General features: G+C 35.8%; 2 protein-coding genes and 1 long non-coding RNA gene across 4 annotated transcripts in view; 2 read left to right on the top strand and 1 right to left on the bottom strand.

Annotated features, from left to right (window-relative positions):
• Positions 1-4235: 4235 nt before the first annotated feature.
• LOC307002625 lies at positions 4236-5919 on the top strand. Its single transcript, XR_013798505.1, has 4 exons — positions 4236-4374; positions 5024-5046; positions 5499-5739; positions 5822-5919. It is a non-coding gene; the product is annotated as an uncharacterized lncRNA (long non-coding RNA).
• Positions 5920-8182: 2263 nt separating this feature from the next.
• Positions 8183-21354, bottom strand: gpib (glucose-6-phosphate isomerase b). The gene is made up of 18 exons (XM_079620431.1): positions 21092-21354; positions 20652-20742; positions 20494-20562; positions 18862-18981; positions 17048-17131; positions 16719-16865; positions 15330-15401; positions 15146-15190; positions 14501-14554; positions 13770-13830; positions 13643-13686; positions 12710-12862; positions 12145-12274; positions 11993-12069; positions 10936-11064; positions 10481-10556; positions 10330-10396; positions 8183-8668 (listed from the first exon to the last, which is right to left on the bottom strand). Exons 1-18 carry the CDS (start codon positions 21208-21210, stop codon positions 8545-8547), a joined length of 1662 nt encoding a protein of 553 aa, XP_079476557.1. The 5' UTR covers positions 21211-21354; the 3' UTR covers positions 8183-8544.
• Positions 21355-22270: 916 nt separating this feature from the next.
• garre1 (granule associated Rac and RHOG effector 1) overlaps positions 22271-24895 on the top strand; it is a 53608-nt gene continuing 50983 nt past the window's right edge. The window contains exon 1 of one of the 2 annotated variants that reach the window (XM_079620433.1): positions 22271-22402. The gene's annotated coding sequence lies outside the window, so the exon portion shown is untranslated. Of the gene's footprint in view, positions 22480-24895 lie in introns of both variants that reach the window. The other variant, XM_079620432.1, reaches the window with a different exon arrangement.

Below are 24895 nucleotides of genomic sequence, written 5' to 3' on the forward strand. Positions count from 1 at the left end.
GTGGTAAAATCAAAATATTTTAACAAAACATGAAAAAATTACCTCAAGTAAGCATTATAGCTAGCACAGTTAACTGATGGAAGGTGGTTCTGGTGACCCAATGATAAAACATAGTGGCTTTTAATGCATTTATTGAATATATTTCACTACATAAATATAATTTATAAGTTTAATATTTATTTAGGGTTTTCTGTTTGTTTGTTTATTTATTTATTTATTTATGCATTACAACATATTTGTTTACAAGGCTCAGTTATATGTTATATGTATAATAAATATAAATGTTAAAAATGTTGGACATTCCTGAAATAAATATCAATATATATGCATGTTGATACATTACTTGCCTTTTACTTTTAGAGATTAAAAACTACAGTCTGTTCTTTTTGCTATTGATCTATAAAGCAAACTGGTTGGTAAGAAAGGGGGCGTTTTACCCCACCGCTGGGGCAAAACGCCCCCTTTGTACAAAAATATTTTCCGTCAAAATACTGATTAATTATGAAGGCTGAGCAATTTTAATATTTGGTGAATAACTCCTGCCAACTGGGATGGCAATTCTGCTTTGTTCAGCTTTCATGTGATATATAAATCTCAATGTCAGAAAAATGACCCATGTGACTGTTTTTGAGGTCCAGGGTCACACATGAGGTCGCTGCAGAGATGAAACTGGATCTAAGTGCGGTAGTCTTTTATTAAACTAAAACTAACTCAAATCTGAATACCAAACAGATTCTCAGGATCAGGAACAAGAACATGCAACGGTAAGAACTGAGCAAGAACAAGACAGAACAGGGTTTCAATAGACAGAACTGAAGAGCAAATGAACAAGACACAATGAACTAACAGTCGATCAGAAACTATAGAAACAAACAGAAGACAGAGCTGAACTAATGACCAGATCAACTAAACCCAGAACAAAACACCAATCAAAACTAACTGACAGTTCCTCAGAATAAAGTGTTACCAATTATTGCTGTTAATGTGAAGTTGCCGTCAGATTTGTTTGATTGGTCGGTCCAGTAATCGGATCAGAGAAGTAATCGCTCCATCATTGCAGCTGTGCGGTGTTTACTGTTGCTGAGCAGATTTCAGGATTAAACTCACAGTCCGAACATTAATTAGGTCGTAAAGAACAACTTCTTTTAATCTCTGTGCTTTAATTCTAATCTGTGTTCATCTGGGTTTACATCAGTCTGCAGAAATATAATACATATCAAATTAGTAATATAAAAAAAGAAAATAATGGCATATTAAACATTTAGACTGAAAGTGTGTGTGTGTGTGTGTGGGTATACACACATACAGATTTAGTCTGAATGTTTTTCATTACATATTCAGAAATATATAAATGTGTAGGTAAAATGTTTAAATAATTATATATAATTCTTTATACATATACACACTATTTTTGTCTAAATATGTTCTTGTTTCTTATGAATTTATTTAAAATGAAATATTATACTATCTAAATATATAATGAACATTTATAAACAATTAAATGTGTTTGTGTGTGTGTGTGTGTGTGTGTGTGTGTGTGTGTGTGTGTGTGTGTGTGTGTGTGTGTGTGTGTGTGTGTACGCGCGTGTGTGTGTGTATATGTATAAATCCAATATCCGATAAATATGTGTGTACGCGCGTGTGTGTGTGTATATGTATAAATCCAATATCCGATAAATATGTTGAAAATCTTTATACGTCATTGACCCATACATATATATATCTTTAAGTCATTACAATTCAGTTTATGGCATGAGGCCATGAAGTCTATAATCATGTTTATGGCAGATACTAAAACTGCTGACATAATGTGATATTTCCTCCTGAAATCCTGCATGAATTATGTGTCAGTGTTGAACAGAAGAGGTGTTGAGTTCATTAGCAGCTCGATGAATAAACAGCATACGTGTGTGTGTGTGTGTGTGTGTGTGTGTGTGTGTGTGTGTGTGTGTGTGTGTGTGTAATTGCATTGAATGTGCACTTGTACTGTACTTCAAATCTTAAAAGTATATTTGTTATATTTTTGTCTGTGGATTATTTGATATTATATTTAATATTTTGTACTAAATTCCAATTCATCCGCGATTTAAAATAGGCCTACATGACATACAAGTTTCAGTAGAAATGACATTGAAGTGTATTTTAGTTTACCATAATGCTTCTCAGTTCACACATCAGCACACATTAACCAGATTTCAAAGACAATAGAAGATTATACAATAACACAAAGATGTACTAAAAACTCCTACTTCAACTCTTCAATAACAAGCCAACTCAGTTCGCATAGTCTTTTGAAGTGTATTTCTGTAATTTGTACTCTTTAAAAGCACGCTAAAGTGTAGTTTTTTTTCAGAAGGTCATATCAAACCTTTAAAGTCTCCCTGTCTTTATCCCTTAAAACTCATCCTTGATCACCAAAATTACATCATAAAGCGTTTTTTCCTTGAAAAAAATTTCTTAAAAATATATTGACTGTAACTCGACACCCTTGCCTCATTTAGAATGCGCGGTTCTATGAATATGCAAATGAGCCCCGCCTCCACTCACTCACTCAGAGATCCACTGGTTGACGATCACACGTTGATCTGATTGGTTACAAGGTAGTGTGTGACGTCAGAAACACCAGCGATTTCAAACCGTGTTTTTGAGACTGTCTTTGGTTCACTGCAGTTTTAAGCAGAAAATACTCAGCAATGCTGTCGACTTATGAATTTACACATGGTGTGTCTTAAAGCAGATTAATAACACCACATAGACACATAAACTACATTAAAAGCTTGATTTTCACCACAGGGGGACTTCAAGTGCTTTGTTTTGGAGGACATATGCTATTTAACTTTCAACTTGATGGAAAACTCACTGCTGTAATGAAGGATGTTCTGTATGTATGGGAAGAGCATATGTTCATTTCTTTATATTATTGGTCTGGTTTTGTTTCACAGACCTGGCAACCCTGCGCTCAAGTCTCAGATCTTCCATGTAAAACCGTGTTTCTTCGTCAATGACAGTGTCGGGGCTCCAGGCCAAAGGACCACCCAAACATCTCTGGACAGTGAGGATTGGCTTCACATAACTGCCGGATCCGTGGGAACGTGTGTGTGTGTATGTGTGTGTGTGCGTGTGTGTGTGTGTGTGTAAATCCAGCCGTGACGCTGGGAATCAGAGCTCCTCTCGGCATCTTTGCCATTAGATTGATGTGTAATTTAATCACGGGACTTTTTGCTGCTCTTGTTTTCCTAGATTGAAGATTCGCAGCTGATCGCATGATGAGATCAAAGTTTTCCACGAGTCTCTGGCCTTAGTGACTCCTGTGATGGAGTTTGAACAGTGAATGAATGAAAGTCCATGAGGACGGATGAGATCTGGTGCCAGTGACCTCGAATAAATGCAGGGATGATGTCAAAGGCTGTGCACTTGTGTACATGCATGCAAAAATAGCATGTGAACAGTTATGCAACATTGTGCATGTTTAAATCAGCAAACAGCGTCCAGTTATTGTCTCGTAAATAAATCCTATTTTGCATTTTCTTTTACTCCAGTTTGAAATGTTGTCAGTCTGATCAAATACAGAGTTGGCAAAGAGGATTTAAAATTAGTTTATGAAAAAAGAAAGCAGTGATGCATTTATTGTGTGAATTACAACAAAGATCCTCCATTACACTGAATTTAATCTAAATTCCCCTGTGAGCTCTTTAATTCATATCAATCTATATCCAAATTCATACTGATATCAGTTGTTTGACTGATTCTTACATTTCTCCCAAATGAATAAAACGTCTTTGTTTATTAAATGGTTGAGCTCGACTAATGCAGTGAAAAATATTCAAGCAAAAATATGTGTAACAAATTAAGGAAATAAAATGATTTACTTCCATGCTGAAAAAAAAATTCAAATTATTTCATTTTCTGTGTGTCACAATTTTATAGAAAACATTCAGGGAGACATAATGCAGTAACTGTGAGACGCAGTTAAATATTATGTTTTGGTGATTAATAATAGTAATATTAATAATTAATAGGCCTATAGCTGAAAGCAGCCATTAAGAGGGCAAGCACAAACACATGATAAGTCAGAAAAGTCATTATGATAATTTCATGCAAAATAGCTGAAAAATCATAAATACAATCACTAGTGATGTGATTTAATGCTTTATCACTTTTGACCAATAGGTGGCGCTGTTATGAAATTGATGTGGTGTGGTGAGACGATAATTACCATAGACAGTAGTTTGCCACAACTTTATTGGTGCGATATATGAAAACGGTTTCATCTACCGACACGAAATCCATAACTTTTGCCTGCATGATCTTAAGATGATATGATTCATTTTTTTGTGAAAATCGGACAATCTGTCTAGGATGAGTTCGAAAAAAGTAAGTTTTGAAAGAAAATCAACATGGCGGACAGGAAGTTTGGCCGACTGTGGCTAAATTGGTATGTAGCCAATGTGTTCGGCATGACCAAGGAATCTATTAACACCAGTTTCATTACAATAAGCAAAGCTTATCAAAAGTTATTAGCATTTTTGGGCTTGGTGCCGAAGACATATATCGTGTTTCATAATTGATGCGTTCGAAAAAAATTGCATTTTACGACAAAATTTAAAATGTCTGACGCCCAAAATGGTTGAAATGGGAAAATTGGGTATCGTTCGACTCTGCATGCTGCACCGAATCTAAAGAGTTTTGTGATTTTTTTGACAAACTGTTAAGAATTATATGAACATGATCTGGTTAATTTTTTACGTTAAGTTCGAAAAAGTAAGTTTTTTCGGAAAATTCAAAATGGCCGAAAAAAATTTCATGATGGAAAATGATCTCAGGTTTAAATCAAATCTTGAGCCAAGTTCTTAACAAACGTGAGGGCAACTTTGGACAGTTGGTGGCGCTAGAGGGATTTGAGTTAGAGACTCCGAAATTTGCTGTAGTGGCGTTTTAGACTGTCCTCTATCTGTGTGCCAAATTTCATAACTTTTTTTATTATTATTATTTAAATTATTTTATTCTTTCATGTTGGATCCAGTCGTGAAGTCTGAGACCCCTGAGGTGAGACAGACCAAATGTTTTGGCATTACACATTAATGTTCAGTGGTTGTTCAATAGTAATAATAGTACAGTATTTAGTACACAAGCAAATCATTTCAAACGTTCTCTAGAAAGAAAGCACATCAGATATGAGTTATTGAGCAGAAATGATGAAGAAACGTGTTTCCTTCAGAGTGACTGGCGTCTCTTATCTCACATTATTGCTCGATTGAACAGGACACTGAGCCTTTATTGCTTTAATTAAATGAACACCAGCTCCATTTATGGAAAATGCCAGATCACTGTCGACTATTACAGTTTTTAGCCTTGTTGCCCTATGTTGTTGCCACGGTAACTGCATTGCCTTTCAAATTGTTGTGAGGATCTTGATATGTTAATTCATTTTGCATACAGCCAGTTTTATCTCAGCTCAGATGAAATTCTCCTCCTGATTATTATTTTTCTTCTTCCAGGAAAAAGCCGGAAATAACCAGGCGTATGATGTTTTGAAGTGAAAGACATGTTGCCAGGCAACAAGCACATTTCCCCCTGATCGGATCTCTCTTTCTCTCTCTCTGAGATTTCTCTCTGATCTGTCAATGATTTCATCAGATGCAGGAATTATTTACAGCTCCAAATCTCGTGCGATTGAACGTTTCTGTATGGCAATATAGGGTCATTTACAGTTGCTCAATCACATGATGTTTTCCAGATGTGAGTTTTGGTTCTGACTCTGTGTGATTTGGGATTTGAGTGGAACACAACACAACTGACCTTTGACCTCATGATCCAAAAGAGGGTAACCCTGGCTGGGAACCGGGAAACTGATGAACCGTTGTGCATATGGACTTACAGCGCCACCTGCTGCTGGTGAACAACTCGTGCTTCTGATCGGTAATGCGATTTCTTCCATATGTAATATAATATTTCAGATATAAGTTTAGCATGTGCAGGATGATTATGCATCAGCCAATGTGTTATTATAGGAAATAAATAGAAACATTTGCTAATTTAGTTGTTATCAAACAAAATGCTGAACTATAACAGAATGTACAAATGACCTTTGATGTAATTATTATGTGGACATACTTCCACATAATAATTATTATATTTAATATTTAAGTGAATTTTGACAATTTAGTTGATAATAATTGAAGAATAAACGATGACAGACCAAGCAGAATCCCAGTAAGAGAGATTAATCTGAATAATTGCCTATATTTTAATTGAAGATATGTCATAATAGCAACACTAAGAACGCATATTGAATGATTTCATTAAACTAACCTATAGGTTTTAATGAAAGCGAAGATCTAATTAATGGAAATACTGAATAATAACCCTGTTAATTACAATAATTATTTACATTTAAAAATAATAACATTAGTCACTCTTGGCCTTCAGTGCTAATTCTGCTGGCCCATCTTACCCCAAGGGTCTAATTTTATCTTTTTACTTTAAAATAAAACCTATAACTAAACATGAATGTGTCCACAAATCCCTCATTAACAAACAGACTAAAAAAAACCTTTGATTTTCAACATAACATACAGTGTCATAGTTTCACTACTTTCCAGAGTGTTGGGGAAACGCATCACAAGTAACTTGAGTTACGTAATCAGATTACTTTTTCAAGTAACTAGTAAAGTAACGCATTACTTTTAATATTTACAACAAAATATCTGAGTTACTTTTTCAAATAAGTAACGCAAGTTACTTTGTTTTCCCATTTATTGGCTGACAGCTCTCCTGTCCTCATGTTGAGACCAATCAAAGTGCAGAGGCTGTGTGTGTGTGTGTGTGTGTGTGTGTGTGTGTGTGTGTGTGTGTGTGTGTGTGTGTGTGTGTGTGTGTGTGTGTGTGTGTGTGTGTGTGTGTGTGTGTGTGTGAACATGTTTATTGTAGTTCTAGACAAAATGTGAGCATTTACTCATCTCACTTGCACAAAAAAATATTCAATATTCCTCGAAATGAATAAAATCAGTGAAATGCAGAATCAGAATACTATGCAAACCTCCAATAACTAAATATGTTACATAAAACATATATTTTTATGCATTTAATCTCACTTTATTGACCAATGTACTTGCTTCTGACCTTCGATGATTCAGTTTAATAAGCAAAAATGACTATAGATAGAAAGGTTTGCTTGTCTGCTTTCCTCTACTGTACACATGTCCTTCAGCCTGAGGATCATTATTTCACTTTTGGTGTGAAAGGGTCTTTACATTTGCCCTAAAAATATAACTTTTGTGTTATAAAAAAACAAGCCCAGCCGGGAAAAAAGTAACGCAAAAGTAACGTAATGTAGTAAAGTAACTAAGTCGTGCAATTAGTTACTTTTTAAGGGAGTAACGCAATATTGTAATGCATTACTTTTAAAAGTAACTTTCCCCAACACTGACAGAGACACAAAATTAGACCAATAATTCTCAAAACTGTTTCGGCTGACTAAATCTCACAAATGTTGATATTCAGATTAAAAATAGCAAAGCCATTCATCAAAAGTGCTGAGATTAGATTTTGTGTCAATTATTGGCAGGAGAAAAATTAACGTGGTGGGTCATCTTACCCCGACTAACACTATATACAGTAGTGGGCGAAAAACAGTATGAGACAAAAGTAGTATGTCCAAATCCACAGAACTCATAAAAGAGTGGGAGAAAAGTACACGGATGACCTACCACTAAATGAAATGTGCATTCGATGGACACTTTACTATCCCATGAGGCCACGGGAGAGGATTTGTGAATGGCAGTGAACTGCTGCTGGAAGGTCACATGATCATGACATCATGGAGAATGTAGTACGTCCAGATTACACTCATACTTTATGAAACACTTTTTTAGCGGCCGTGAAGTAATTATTCAAAACATGTACATACTCGCGATTTCGGACGCAGCCTTGGAAATGTGAAGTTGAGCACATTGCATTGTGGGATACATTATTACAGTATCCATTGCAGCAACATTATTGTCGGGCCAGATCCGGCCCACTTCTGGTACCCGAGGAATGGTGTACAGGGTCGCTGGGATTTATAGATTTGGCAAATTCATATATCCAAAGTGACTTAGATTGCAGTGTTTACATGTTATCAGTTCATGTTCACACTATTTACTGCTCAAATAGTGCTATTTTCATGACAATATTCTATCTGAACAGTGCAAAGTCATTTATTTTGGGGGGGAAGATTCCCACGTATGATGAAAACAGAAATGAAGTACAAACTGTAAAACACGTTGTGCTTCAGATGAGGGATATTTCACAGAGTTTGGTGTAACAAAGATGGTAACTTTTTTAAACTTATATAATCATAAATTAACACAATACTGCCTATTTATGGTTACACAATAATGCGTGAACTGTCTGATGAAAAGAAACTACATTATAGTTTCAAAATATTTTAAAATCGAATTAAAAAATTTTGGTGCAACCCTCATGTTTTTTTGCCCGTGTGCTTTCAGAAGGTGTGGAAGCAGGGGATTCTGGGAAGAGGTGAAGCTTCTCTTCATGGATCATTCAAGCGAAGTTCTTCTTGAGGAAGTTGATGAGGCCGTTGGTGGATGAGTCGTGGGAACTGACCTCGGCAGAATCCTGAAGCTCGGGTTCGATCTTCTTCGCCAGCTGTTTCCCGAGCTCCACGCTGAGAACCGAGAGAAGACAGACGTGAACATCGAAACGAGTCTGGAACTAAAACTAAAGCCGTAAGAAAACATTTTTGTTACTTTAAACAGTTCGGTTCAGTTTGTTTTCATGGACATTCAGTTTATTTCTCATTATTCCCTGGGTTTCCGTATGTTTTCATTGGTTGCCATGGTTACTCATTGTTTCATTGATTTCTCACACCTGTTCCTTGTTTAGATCATTAGTTATCTGTGTCTACAATGCCCTCAGTTTAGTTTGTCTTTGTCTGGTGTTGAATTTTGCGTCGTTTCTCGTGTTTGTTTATTCTCTTTTGTGAAATAAAGCCACGTCTCGCCTTCTTCCTCATCCTGACCGTGACAGTTATAAAGCTGCGTGCTGAGAAAACAGCTATCACTTTCATTTAGTTTAACTTGATGTACTAAACAATAGTGATGTGAGAAACAAAGCTTTTACAATACTCTGAATCAATTGAATCAACTCCTTCAAAATGATTCACTGATTCAAAGCGCTGGAAACGCCACACGCTGGTGACCCCTGCTGGCCAAACTAGTGTAAATGCGACCAAAACTCAGCATAAAAACACATTTTACAAATGTTTTCTTGAAAGTTTAGTCTATCAAATGGAATCTACAAATCATCAAGCACCATTAAATATGAAGTGTCTGTATAAAATGTGCTCTTTTATACATTTTTTAGGATTGTTTTGTGTTTTATGGAGGACGTGGCTACTCAGGCCAACTATACTCATCTTTTTTATTATACAAATGTTTCATTACAATTGTCTACAACTTTATAAAACAGACCCGAGATCAGGTAAAAAACATTTAGACTTTTAGTATTCACTGAGATAATCGCCCCCTAATGGCGGACAATTGAAATTTCGAAACGGTTATGAAATAATGAAGACGCTCAATCACTGATTCGAAACAAAAGATTCAAAAAGGCTTCAAAGCTTCGCAAAGAGTGTTTCAAAAATGGCCATCATTACTAAACAAACTAAAACTAAAACTGGAAAAAATACTGAAAACTATACAGGCATATTTAAAAAAACAAAGATGAATAAAAATGACAAAACACAAATAACTAGAATTTTGACAGAAATGAAAATGAAAACAGAAATGACAAAAAATTCCATATATATATATTAAAAAAACTATAATAGTATTTCAATTATACTAAATTAAAACTGGTCTTATGATTTAACAATTAAACTTGAGCTCAGGATCAAAAATTTAATTATTTTGACGGGTTCATTAACATTCCAGAGATCATTTTATTTATTCTTCCTAAATAGTTTATTTTCTTTTTTATTTGTTGCATTCAAGTTATCAAGTTATTATAGTCATCTAAAACTAAAACCATAAGAAAACATTTTCCTTAATTGAAATAAAACAAAGTATAAATCAAACTTATTTTACTGTGTAACATTTCTCATTTCAATTTAGTTTAACTTGATGCACTAAAACAACTCAAATGAACAAAAACTAGGCATATTTTTTTAAACTAATAAAAACACAAAATTCTAAATATAATATAAAAATATAATAATAAAACATAATATTAAAATAAAAGCTACTTTACAATATTATTAAAATGAATATTAAAATAACGCATCAAAACTCAATTTATTAAATCATATTCATACATCCGCTGACTCACCCCCACTGATCAAAACTGTTGATTTCCCACATGACGCCCTGAATGAAGATCTTGTGTTCGTACATGGCTGTTAAGAAAGGTCAGAGGTCAGGAACCTGCTAATCTGATGACATCTAATACACTTAAACATTTCAAACAGCGTGTAACCCACCAATCAGAACGCCTAGAGTATACGGAGACAGCTTTTTGAAGATGATGGAGTTCGTTGGCTTGTTTCCTTGGAACACCTGGACAGAAATGGTAATATTCAAATAATAGTATTCTACATTGTTCTTCACTATGTTGCATGTAATTTGCACATTTAATAACTGTTATGTGAGCAATGAAAAAAAAAAAAAAAAGCATTTTTAATTATAAATTTGCATGGAAAATCTGGAACCAACTTGCTTATTTATCACACTGGAAATTGAAGGTCATGATTGTGGGATACATTATCTCATACACTATATAATATATGGGTAATCTTTGTGTACAGGATATCCTCATATGCGCACATTATACATGCTGCATGAATATTAAGAGTATATGGTGGTGTTTATGGGCTGTAGTTGTGATGTGTGTCCTGTAGGGGGCAGTATAAGCCAGTGGTTGACTTCATATTCTCACTTTGTGTGGTAGAATATTGTCCAGTTTCTCTCCGCTCAGTCCTCCAGCTTCCAGCTCTTTCTTCGCCTCTTCTGTCGTCTTTCCCTTCATCAGTGCCTCGGTCTGGGCCAGGAAGTTCGCCACCAGGATCTACAATTCATTTATTTCTATAGCATTTAATACTGTGCAATACAGATCGCTTCAAAGCAGCTTCACGTAAAAAAACAACAGGACTTTTAAATTTGTGATTTTGACTTCTTAAAGTCGTGATTTTGACTTATGTCATAATGTTCGATTTTATGTGATAATTGTGACTTTTGAAGTCATCATTTCAACTTTCATCTCATAATCACAACTGTCATAATTTCGACTTTTTATCTCATAAATGACGTAGTGTCATAATTATGACTTTTGTCATACTTGTGACTTTTTAAAGTTGTGATTTCAACTTACTATGTCCTAATTTTGACTTTTTGTCTAATTTCATATTTTTGAAGTCTCATAATCACAACTGTCATAATTTCGCCTTCATAAAACAATCTCATAAATATTACTTAGTTTTTCATAATTTTGACTTTTCATCTAAAATATGTTTTTTGTCATAATTATGACTTGGTTTGTTATAATTTCGACTTTTTATGTCCTAATTATGACTTAGTTTGTCATAATTTTGTCTTTTCATCTAAAATATGTTTTTTGTCATAATTTTGACTTTTTATCTCAAATGTTTTTTGTCATAATTATGACTTAGTTTGTCATAATTTTGACTTTTTATCTCAAATATGTTTTTTGTCATAATTATGACTTAGTTTGTCATAATTTTGACTTTTCATCTCAAATATGTCTTAGTTTGTCATAATTTTGACTTTTCATCTAAAATGTTTTAGTTTGTCATAATTTTGACTTTTCATCTGAAATATGTCTTAGTTTGTCATAATTTTGACTTTTCATCTGAAATATGTCTTAGTTTGTCATAATTTTTACTTTTCATCTGAAATATGTCTTAGTTTGTCATAATTACGATGTACTAAAGCATGATTTGTTTTTCCCCATGTCTGAAACGGGCTTAACGCGGTACCTTGTGGTGAAGGCTGTTTCTGATTGGATGTTGAGTCTGGGCAGGAATGAGGAAGTCAGCAGGAATCATGCGAGTCCCTGTTGAGGAGACAGAAGGTCAGACAGACGCTCCGCGTTCGGCACGGGTTAGGTTAGCAGTGTCAGCGAGTGCACCTTGGTGGATCAGCTGGTAGAAAGCGTGCTGTCCGTTAGTCCCCGGTTCCCCCCACACGATCGGCCCGGTGTGATAGTTCACCTGGTCACCCTTAGTAGTGATGCACTTTCCATTAGACTCCATGTCACCCTGTAAAATCACAGCATTATATTATACAGATGAAACTTGAAAAATTTGAATATGGTGCAAAACTTCATTTATTTCAGTAATTCAACTTAAAAGGTGAAACTAATATATTATATTATAGATTCATTACATGCAAAGTGAGATATTTCAAGCCTTTATTTGTGATTATGGCTTACAGCTTCAAATTCAACCCCAAATTCAAAATTAGAATATCGTGAAAAGGTTTTCATAAGCTGTAAGCCATAATCATCAAAATTATAACAAATAAAGGCTTGAAATATCTCACTTTGCATGTAATGAGTCTATATAATATATTAGTTTCACCTTTTAAGTTGAATTACTGAAATAAATTAACTTTTTTTTTTTTTTTTTTTTTTTCACCTGTAGAATACTCGAACAAAAGCTCTGTATAGGAGTGTGTGTGTGTGTGTTTTCTACCTGTTGGAAGTACGCAGCGAAGCGGTGCATGTACTGATCGTAGGGCAGAAGGCAGTGTGTCTCCGCCTGGAAGAAGTTGATGTACCAGACGCCCAGCAGAGCGAGCAGAATGGGTGCGTTCTGGTCCACGGGGGCCGTGCGGAAGTGAGTGTCCTGCCAGAGAGTTCAGGCTTTTAAAAAGATATCAGGATGCATTCAATTGATCAGTTAAGTTTTTAGATTTCTATTTCAAATAAAAGCCTTTGTATTCATCAAACAATCCTGAAAAAAGTTTCCATAAAAATATGAAGCAGCACGACTGTTTTCAACATTAATAATAATAATAATTCTTGAGCATCAGATCATCATATTATACTGATTTCTGAAGGATCATGTGACACTGAAGACTGGAGTAATGATGCTGAAAATTCAGCTTTGATCACAGGAATAAATTACATTTTACTATATATATATATATATTCACGTAGAAAACAGTTTTTGATTTTTTTTTCAAAAATATTACCAAATCGGTTACACCTTACAATACGGTTCATAAGTTAACATTAGTTAATGTATTTAAAAACACGAACTAACAATGAGCAATACATTTGTCACAGTATTTAATAATGTTAGCAAATAAAAATCCAGCTGTTCATTGTTTGTTCATGTTACTAATGTTAACAAATACAACCTTTGATTTTAATAACGTATTAGTAAATGTTGAAATTAATATGAACTAATATTAATATATGCTGAATAAGTATTGTTCATGCTTAGTTCATGTTAACTAAAGTAGTTAACTAATGAACCTTATTATAAAGTGTTAAGTGTATCTGCAGGTCATTATACATAAATGTTTGACTTTGAATTTGAATATTATAATTCAACACATTTTTATGGTTTGCTAATGAAGGTCAAATACTGATAACGTCGTCCTCCGGTAATGAAACCCACCATCCAATGAGCTCCAGCCAAAAGCTTCTCGAAGTTCTCGAATCCTGCGACAGAAGAGATCAGACACACACGCTTGAGAATCTCACACTCTCATTGGCTGACACGAGAGTCACATGATAACACTCACCGATATGAAGTGCAATAGACAGTCCGATTGCAGACCATAAGGAATATCGTCCGCCGACCCACTGAAATCAATAAAGAGGCACAATACACAATACAGAACTGACCACAGTGTGATTTATGCATTATTAGATGTACACTCAAGTTTGGTAAACATACGAGTGGAACTCAAAAAATCTATATCGTGCAAAAGTTCATTTATTTCAGTAATTCAACTAAAAAGGTGAAACTAATATATAATATAGACTCATTACATGCAAAGTGAGATATTTCAAGCCTTTATTTGTTATAATTTTGATGATTATGGCTTACAGCTTATGAAAACCTTTTCACAATATTCTAATTTTGAATTTGGGGTTAATTATCCAAGCCATAATCATCAAAATTATAACAAATAAAGGCTTGAAATATTTCCCTTTGCAGAGTTTCACATGTACTAATCAAGCTTTCCTTTACTTGATCAAACATACAGTAAGCTGAAGAGATTATAGTGTCCATAATAAACGGGATTATAAGGAACCTTGCCCTTTAAATATCAACAATGTGAGTAAAAGTAGCCGTCGGCCTTTCCAGTGACCTGCGCTCGGATAAGGTCAGGATCATGAATAACTGCGAGTCAGTCCAGAGACTCTGGTTACCAGCAGCTGCTGCTGTGAGCGCACACACACACACACACACACACCTACTTCAACAGGGCAAAAATAACTCGGGCCCTCGAGGGACACACACACTCACATCCCAAAACTCAAACATGTTCTCCGGGTCGATGCCGAAGTCCTTCACTTTGGGCTGAAACACAGAACAGAATAAAGTTGGTCTAAGAATGTAAAAAATCTGATAATATTTTCAAATGAATTTCAAAATTTTAAAGGGGTCAGGTCATGTTTTTATTGATTCTCCCTGAGATGTCCATAATATAATGCTGGTCAATTAGTCATAATTTTGTCATAATTTAGTCTCTTTGACTTTTTTTTGTTGCTACTGTATGTTTAAGACACAGATCCAAAAAAACAAAATTAATAAAACCTTAACTAAAATTAAATTGAAAACAAATAAAAATATTTATAAAAACTATAATAATATCTCTCAATGATACAAAAATAATACTGTATATAAAATTTTTCAAGTGCATCTTCTATGTAAATGGCTTTTAAAAAAATTAATTATTTGATACTATATAAATAATCTCGCTTTGCCTTGCTTTAGATTTTTTTTTTTTTTTTGCAGTTTAGTTTCAAAAACTTATCTTTTTGGTTTGTTTTGAGTTTTGAAAGTTACAATAATATTCAATAGTACAATGAAGTCTTTCATTTTTAAAGTTATGGAAAATGTAATTCCTGATGATATGAGCTCTTTACATCTAAACTAGAATGAACTTACTCCATTGGTAGAGAGCGCCACGAAATGCTTGGCAACTGCAGATTTCTGTGAGAATGATAAAAACGACAGTCAAATCAATGCGTGGCGCAGACGACTCACACACGTCTCACACACGTCTCACACACGTCTCACACACGTCTCACACACGTCTCACACACGTCACTGTAAGAGGGATGCGACTCACGTCTTTGGCGGCCAGCAGGAACCATTCCTTCGCTGATTCAGCATTTGTGATGGTTTCCTGAGTCGTGAATGTCTGAGGAAGACAAACACAACAAACTACTGCACAACTTTATCATTATGATGCATATAATATCAAATTGATTTTGTTGCTGTTTGAGCATGAAAAAGCTCCAGTTCTTCTCTATATCAGTGTTTCTGAACTCCTGAACATTGTAGTCTCGAGTTTCGTCCGGGAACGAACACGCCACAATATTCCTCATTTAAATAATTAATATGCAGAATAAAGGGGCGGGGCCTGGTTGAGTTAGTTATTGCACTTTACTCGGATGACAAGCTATTTAAATTAGTACACAGCACTGCACATTACTAGTTATTTTTACTACTATTTAAAAATTGTTGCATCTTTTTTTATATAATATTTTGCATCTTTTTTTTTACTGCAGTCTATAGAAATGCCAGACTTACATTTCACTGCTCGTTGTATCACTGGTATGTGACAAATAATCTTGGAATTTTAATTTAGTTAGTGTGTTGAAACTGGCGGTTATGGTAAGGGTCGGGACATAACACGTGCGAAGCGCTCGACCAATCACAACACACTGCTCCAGCCGACCAATCAGAGCACAGTGTGCTTTTCAGAAGGAGGGGCTTCATAGAGACAGGAAGTAAACAGCATTACTGACATAGATATCCATATAAGGCTAGATGTCTTAAGGCGGAGTCTCTTAACGTCATCACCGGCGGCCATCTTGTCACAGGCAAGCTTTCTGACGGGCTCTGTGGTTCCTGATGTAAGGTGAGTGATCTGCACGAACACAAATACTCTCATCTCGCTGAAATCTTGACGGATTTACAAACGGTTTGGTTTCTTACAAACGTTATTAACGTGGCTATAATTCTGAATGCTTGAACATGTTGAAATATATAATATTATAATTATTCATAAGTATGCAGTGTCATTACTACATCTCTGACGTTTATAACAAACCAAACCGTTTGAAAATTGGTAGAAAATTTAGCAAGTTCTGGTTATTTAAAAAGTACATGCACCATTAAAACAATTTTACGAGTGAGCGAGCTGACTGTGGCAAGATGGCCGCCGTGTGCGGACGTCGACCTCCATTGGCCAACAGCGCGGACTAGCCTTCATCTAGCCTTTATTATATATGATATCTATGGTTACTGACAGACCGGGAAGAGAGGAGCCGCAACAATGGAGAATATCAGGGAAAATAATCAACATTCAAGCAGGAAAACCTGTTCTATAGAGCCCAGAAACAACATCAAGACATTGTAAAAGTGCATAAAATGGCCTCTTTAAAAAGTTTATTTCCTCTGCTTGTTTGTGTATCTCTGCTAATGCTGTAAAATATGTTTAGTTTCTGAATACCTTCGATGCGACAATGAAGAGTGTGGTCTCAGCGTTGAGTTCAGCCAGAGTCTTAGCGATGTGCGTTCCATCGATGTTCGACACAAACCAGACCCGAGGTCCGCCTTTAGAGTAGGGCTTCAGGGCTTCTGTCACCATTAGAGGACCCTGAAACACACACACACACACACACACACAGTATACATGTTTCACAGTATATAAAAACAACTATATAGATGCCTGTACAATTTTAGGATGGGGGTCCTTGGCATCTAAAAGATTGAAAACCCCGATCTAGAGCACCAAAGCAGGAGGAAAATAATAAAATATCGAGTTTTGATTTCACAAACCAGATCAGATCCACCGATGCCGACATTGACCACATCAGTGATGGATTTCCCAGTGTAACCCTTCCACTCGCCACTGCGGACTTTCTGTGGCGGAAAGAAAAACCTGCGAGTTATAATAACATCCTGGTGTCACGGTCAGCTGCTGTTTTAGCCTCGTTTTCATGGACTTTTAGTTTGTTTCTCATTCTTTCCTGTGTTTCCTTAGTTTTCTTGTTTATTAAAGTCCCCCAGTAGACAAACATTTTATCCCTTAAAACTCCTCTTTGATCACCAAAATGACATATTTAAGCGTTTTTTCTTTGAAAAAAAAAAACTTCATGTCTTAAAATATCTTGAATGTAACTCGACACCCTAGCCTTATTTAGTATGCGTGGTTCTATGAATATGCAAATGAGCCCCGCCTCCACTCACTCACTCACTCAGAGATCCACTGGTTGACGATCACACGTTGATCTGATTGGTTACAAGGTAGTTTGTGACGTCAGAAACACCAGCGATTTCAAACCGTGTTTTTGAGACTGTCTTTGGTTCACTGCAGTTTTAAGCAGAAAATACTCAGCAATGCTGTCCACTTATGAACTTACACATGGTGTGTCTTAAAGCAGATTAAAAACACCACATAGACATATAAACAACATTACAATCTTGATTTTCACCACAGAGGGACTTTAGGTATGCTTTCATTGGTTGTCATGGTTACTCATTGTTTCACTGATTTCTCACACCTGATCCTTGTTTCGTTCACTGAGTTCACTCTTGGCTGCCTTCGAAAACTTCAACTACAAAGTCATTCCCATATTATACTCTGCAGGCAGCGTTTGCGCACGAAGGCACCTCACGAAACTGATTTCAGACGTAACGGTTTAATAATCTACAGCAAAATAGAGAGAGCTTTGGTGAAAACTAAGCAAGTATTAATGACTATTAATACTTCATTTTTCAATACTTCAAATTCAGTCATTTTTTACTAGAAGTGACATCAGAAGTGGAAAACATTGATCAAAAACGTACATTTACACACAAACTGACCAGCAAACGCAACTTTCAGACGCCGTCTTTCTTTAACTAGTCTCAACTGTCACAGAATGGAAAGCACAGGATTGTGGGATATCAAAGCCAGCGAAGGATACATCTATGCTGCCTTAAAGGAACCGTATGTAAGAAATGTATTTCAATTAATCATAAAATGGCCCTGATATGTCGGTAGACATTAAGAAATCATGTTCATTTCAAATACTTGTATCACTGACAACAGTAGTACGGCCAGGATATTGTCATTTAAAAGTGAAGTTGCAGCCCTCAACTGATGTTGTCATGTTGTGTTTTGGCCTGATGCGCCATCCTCCTCCTATCCACCAATCACGAAGTCAGTAGTGTTTCGGCATCCGGGTCGCCAGCTCTGCTCTAGTCTTGCCATTGGAAGCTCCTTGTAGCGGCCGACGTTCCTGCTGGACCTCGAGTCAGGGGGGATACACCGCTACAGTCATTTGAAAGTGATTGCAGTACCAGTTTTGGCCACAATCTTACATACCGCTCCTTTAAAAATCGATCTGATGAAGGAATCTCAGGAGACACGAAGTGAAGCTAACATTGGATTCGGACGTGCCTTGATGCCTGACGTACGCAGCCATTCCCCTCAGTTCAGTTCGCTCATTGTCTGGTGTTGGACACTTGGACAATCTTTTTGTTTTGTTTAATAAAGTGACTTAGATCTGCTACACTCGTCTTCTTCCTCAGCCCAAGAACACTTTACTTGCTCAGGGTTTACCTGTATTATTTTTGAACAGCATCCCATCGTCAGATATGACACTCACATGACAGAAGCCCTTCATCTTCTCCAGAACCTTGTTCACCTCCGGCATCACGTCTTTCCCATCCACGGTTATGGGTGTGTTTGAGCGGTTCCTCAGGGCCACGTGGAGAACAGCACGACCCTAGAGACGGCACAATCATCATGCAATATTTACAGTTATGATTTATGCATTTGGCAGACACTTTGATCCAATGCAACTTACATTGCATTCAAGATATAAGTTCATGCATTTCCCGTGAATCAAACCTACGTCCCTGTTATTGCTACTAGACTGTATATAAAAATTGCAAGAATTTTACATGTGCATCTTCCATTTATAAGTGCAGATAAATAAAGAATCATGATAAGACTTTATAATAACTGCATGCTATGAATCTTTATTTAAGCATTAGTAAATAGTTAATTCATCATTTATAAAGCATAAATAGACATTAATAAGCAGTTTATTAATACAGCTATAAATGCTTTATTATTATTATTATTTATAAGAATATCTATGCGTTTAATAATTGTGTTTTCATATTTTATTAATGATCTAAATTAAGTATAGCATTATTTACAAACCAGTTATTTAGGAGTTGTCAGTGGTTCATAAGATTTAGAAAGTGCAAGTAAATGATAAATAAAATATTTAAATGTATATTTATACATTTTATTATTTAGACATATAGGAAGTTACTCTGTGTGTTAATAAATGCTTTATTAACATGTATTCCTACTGTAATTCATGATTAATTCAGGCAGTTATAAAACATTTAGTTGTCAGTTAACTATTTCTGCGAGCTCATCTAAAGTGAGGACTATTTATGCCTCAAAGCTTTTACAAAAGAGATTTATTCATTGTTTATTAATGCTTTAAAAATTATGAATGAACTATTTACTAATGATTCGTAGCATACAGTTATAAAGTGTTATCAGAATCATTTATAACACAAGTTTTAGCTCAAAATACTGTTTTTTTTAAGGACTACAACAAACGGCTGGTAGAGACGACAAGACATTCCTCCCGGGTTAGTGACATCACCAACCCTAAAATTTACATAAACCCCGCCCCCTGAACACGAGTTATAGATTATCAAGACAGAATATGCTAATCAATGACTAGAAGATAACTACACATAATCTTCATAAACTCATCAACTAACCATTCAGAAATGTCCTGTTCTTCTACATGTTGTCACTTCTTCTTGAGTCTCTCCATCATTGTCTGACTCCGGATTGAACATAAAAGGCTAAAAGTTGTTTTCATTTTCAGTGCATTGTTGAAGCTCCGCCCCCTGTTCCCGGGAGCAGCAGCTCATTTGCATTTAAAGGGACAGACACAAAACGGTGTTTTTGCTCACCTTCAAAAAATGACGATTTTAACATGATATATAAAAATGTCTGTGGGGTATTTTGAGCTAAAACTTCACACACACACTCTGGGGACATCACAGACTTATTTTACATCTTGTGAAAACAAGGCATTAAACCACCCCTTTAAAAAGCAATTTCTTTAAAATAAAATATCTCCCTTTAACGTTGCAGATGTTGTTTATGCTCAAACAGCAACATTACACACTAACTAAAGTTAGAAAAGTGAAATCATAATCCACCACCCCTTTAAACCCAGACACACAAACATATGAAATACCTCAGTGAAATTAATCTTTTCTCCTGAGAACATCTTGTCTCTGGATGCCTCCACACCGCGAGACTTTGCCTAAAGCCAATCAGAATATGTACAAACATCACATTAGAGGAAGAATAAATCTATTATATTCTCATGAAACATCACGTTCAAAACTTTACCAGCTCCACGAGCATCTTCATAACCTCTTCATTTATACGGTTCTTAGAGTAATCCAGCAAAATGTCTCCTTCATCTGTTTTTAAAGTTAAGCTGTTAAAAGAATACAAACATCAGAGGGAAAAAAATAAAGCTGAACTCATGCAAAACCTGAGACCAGATAGTTCAACTTAAGTTAAAATGACATAAAATTCATAAATACACTCTTACTTAACATATTTTATACCATTTTGTAAAGTGTACATTTAAAAAGTTATGAATTAGTTGTGGGCGTGGTTTGATAATGATTGACAAGATAGCAAAAAACGATTGTACTTGTGACCACGCCCACTAAATGTACAGCATGATCTGTGAAGGTCAATTGCTATATTTTTTTATTAATTAAATTATTTTTAATAATGAAACGTTTCATGCAGTATAGTAAAAAAAAAAAAAAAAGTACCTGAACTTTTGAAATCGGTTTTTATCAGTCTCGAACATCTGCCTCATGTTGAGATTCGCGGCGTTTGATTTGTACCATTTTTCTAGATTCTGAAAGTTTGGGTCGCTTGTCAGTCCCATCGTGACGTGTATCGGACCGAACCTGTGTGTGTGTGTGTGTGTGTAAGAATCTCCGGCTGAACTGAACCCAAATGTCACAGATCCGCCTTATGAAGGGCGAAGAAAGCAGCTGATCTGCAGCTCAACACACCCCTTCACACACACACACACACACACACACACACACACACACACACACACACACGCACACACACACACACACACACACACACCCCTTCACACACACACACCCCTTCACACACACACACACACACACACACACACACACACACACACACACACACACACACACACACACACACACACACACACACACTATGTAGGCCGACTGTATAATATATTGTATTTATTAAATAAAATTTGGCCTAAACACACACACACTACTATGTAAATATAACTTTACATTTGTATCTGGAAACAATCTACAAATAGCAGCATGATCCAGTGATTGGTTGTGGCGCCATCTATCGATCTATCATGTGAAAGACACTGAATATTGTGTTTGAACTTGAACACATTGAACACTAGGGGACACAGGAGTCCATCACATCAATCACACTCTGTGGCTGGGGAAAGAAAAAATAAATACAAATAAAATAAAAAATTGAATAAAAAATTAATTAAAAAAATTAAATTAAATACAAAATATGAAACAATAAAAAATTTAAAAAGCATAAGAAATACATATATATATTTAAATAAATAAATAAAAAATAGAATAAAAAATGAAATAATAAAAATGAAATAAAGAATATGAAACAATAAAAAAGCATAATAAATAAATATATATATATTAAATAAAAAAATAAAAACAGAAATGAAATAAAATAAAATAAAATGAGAAAATGTAAAACAAAATATTATAAATAATAAAACATTATCACCACTGTCATCAAATACATGTAAATAAAACATAAATAACAGATAACCTCTAAAAACTTTGACTCTTTTTTCGAAAAAAAACAATTTAAATGTAATATTATCATCAATATTTTACAGTATTAACAAAAAGTTCCATAGCTAGTACTTTGGTGAAAACTATGGTTACCATAAAGTGCACGCGCTCTATGGGTCGCGCACATCGCCTGGCCTTCTCCTTCTCGCTCGTGCTCGTGCTCTCTGTGTGCGCGCCCGGAAGCCGCGTTCCGTCACTTCCTCTCTCCACAGACAGGAGGGTGGGGACAAACAGCTGGTAAGTGATGCCGTGATCCGACCGCCTGCTCGGGCTGTTTTTCACACCAATAAACGCCTTTCCCGGAGCCACTACAGGTAGGACTCGTGTCCGTTAATCCCACGTTAAATCGAAACACTCAAGCGCTTGTGTTTTGACGTGTTTGAGATGTTTTTGAATCCGTGTCAACGATAGGTGCTAACGGCTAACTGAGATTAGCTCCATAAATACTGATGATTTTTTTTTGGTAAAATCTTTTGAAACGTCAATTCGCTGCTGTTAAAATAAGGGAAATGACAGGAGGACAACATTAAAGTGATGTTTCAGCGACGTCAAGCGTGTATGTTTGCTCGTTAAGTGGTTTTGGTTCATCTGTATCAGCATTGAGCCGTTTAAATCTCATCAAATCTGCTGCAGTCTGACTGTCTGGTCTTAATTACTCCAATTAACGACGTGATTAACTGCCCACGGTGTCCCTAAATTACACTGGGGCTGAAGACCCTTCAACGCCCTGAAAAGGCACAGATACGGTTCACTGCAGCCCTTTAACACCCTAATGACAGCCGGCGGGTGACACACACACACACACACACACCCAAACCCCTGGCGGGTGTCATTGGCGATGGATTAGTGATTTTCGGGGTGGTGAAGTGTCAGAAACCGCTGGATTTAGGGTTGAACTGCAGCCTCGTGAAGATCAAACCAATGCATGATCATGCCATCAGTAATCAGACATCATAACCAGGCTCTAGTGGTAGTTTAACGCTGTGTAACTTAGGTTTTTGGTTGGACTATTTTCTGTTTTTTGTTTTTCTGGAATGAGGGTTGAAGGCTTGACAGTGTGTTTTGTTGAATGTGTCAGAGAATCCGTCCAGGAGGATCCAGATTCCTGTTGTGGATCTAGAGGCTGTAGCTCAGAATATTCAGGATATTTATACTCAACTGCACACCAGTGTAACCCTGTAAGTGGCTTAAATTACACTTTGCAGTGTGAAGTTAAATGTATTTGTTGCGCCATAAGTAAAAATATATTTTCATTGGATTTTATTAGGTTGTTTTTAAAGGGATGGTTCCCCCAAAAATATAAATTCTGTCTTTAATGCCAAACTTGTAAGACTTTCGTTAATCTTCGGGACACAAATAAAGATCTTTTTGATGAAATTTGAGAGCTTTCTGTCCCTCCATTGACAGCTGCGCAACTACCACTTTAACGCTTTAAAAAGATCATAAAGAGGTTGTAAAACTAATCTGAATTAATTGAGTGGTTTAGTCCAGATTTTCCTCTATCTCTATATATGATGAACAGATTGAATTTAGGCTTTTATTCACATATAAACATTGATCAGCGAACATAAACAAAAGCTCAACCGAACCTGCTCGATGCGTGAGAACACACACCATTGGTTTTTTCTGAAGATCAACCGTTCTGCGCACCACGAGAATGAACCTCATTGGTTCTTGTGGAAGATTTTAACCCTGTAAGTGGCTTAAATTACACTTTGCAGTGTGACGTTAAATGTATTTGTTGCCCCATAAGTAAAAATATATTTTCATTGGATTTTATTTGGTTGTTTTTAAAGGGATGGTTCACCTAAAAATATAAATTCTGTCATTAATTACTCGTCGTCATGTCGTTCCAAACTTGTAAGACTTTCGTTCATCTTCCAAAACACAAAATAAGATATTTTTGATGAAATTTGAGAGCTTTCTGTCCCTCCATTGACAGCTACGCAACTACCACCGTGACTCTTTAAAAAGATCATAAAGAGGTTGTAAAACTAATCTGAATGAATTGAGTGGTCTCTTTAGGCCTAGGCTATATGATGAACAGATTGAATTAAGGCTTTTATTCACATATAAACATTGATCAGCGAACATAAACAAAAGCTCAACCAGACATGCTCGATGCGTGAGAACAAACACCATTGGTAACTTCTAGCTGAAGATCAAACGTTCTGCGTAACACGAGAACCTCATTAGTTATTTTAATTTTGGGGTGAACTATCCCTTTAAGGTGCTCTAGCAGTTGGGTTTGTTTCAGGACCCAAATTATTGTACATTGTGTGCAGGCAGGGACCCAACACAGGACCAGATTTGGTTATCGTGATCAATTGTTGAGCTATTGTTTTAAGCCAGTGATGCATCACACAATACACATGGTTGTGGTATGTGCAAACTATATTTATTATTGGCTTTGACGGTTCCAAGAAGACAATCCTTTATAGCAGAACAAGGTACTTTAAAAAATATTCTTCACACTAAGACAAAACATTTTCTTTTAAGAACTTGTTGACTGAAAGGAACCAATTAAAAATGCTTCCTCGTCTATGACATTGCTATTTTAGTCTGGTTTCTTTCGCGTTGTGTAGTGTTTATGGTTTTTGAGGATGAGGGCACAACCTAACTTTCTAATACAACTAACTATCTTTTACCATGTGAGAGATGAGTTTTAGTCTCACAATGCTGAGTTTGACTATGTACATCTAAAAATGTGTAAAATATCCCTCCTCCTTT

Source organism: Phoxinus phoxinus, assembly GCF_949152265.1.
Source record: "Phoxinus phoxinus genome assembly, chromosome: 8".
Classification (NCBI taxonomy): domain Eukaryota; kingdom Metazoa; phylum Chordata; class Actinopteri; order Cypriniformes; family Leuciscidae; genus Phoxinus; species Phoxinus phoxinus.

Excerpts from the sequence above, each read along its gene's own strand:
- gpib (XM_079620431.1), bottom strand. The coding sequence starts at position 21,210 with ATGGGACTGACAAGCGACCCAAACTTTCAGAATCTAGAAAAATGGTAC. Across the intron at positions 17,132-18,861 it reads AGATGAAGGGCTTCTGTCAT|AAAGTCCGCAGTGGCGAGTG; the intron begins GTGAGTGTCATA and ends TTTCCGCCACAG. Across the intron at positions 10,397-10,480 it reads TACTCTAGGCGTTCTGATTG|CCATGTACGAACACAAGATC; the intron begins GTGGGTTACACG and ends CTTTCTTAACAG.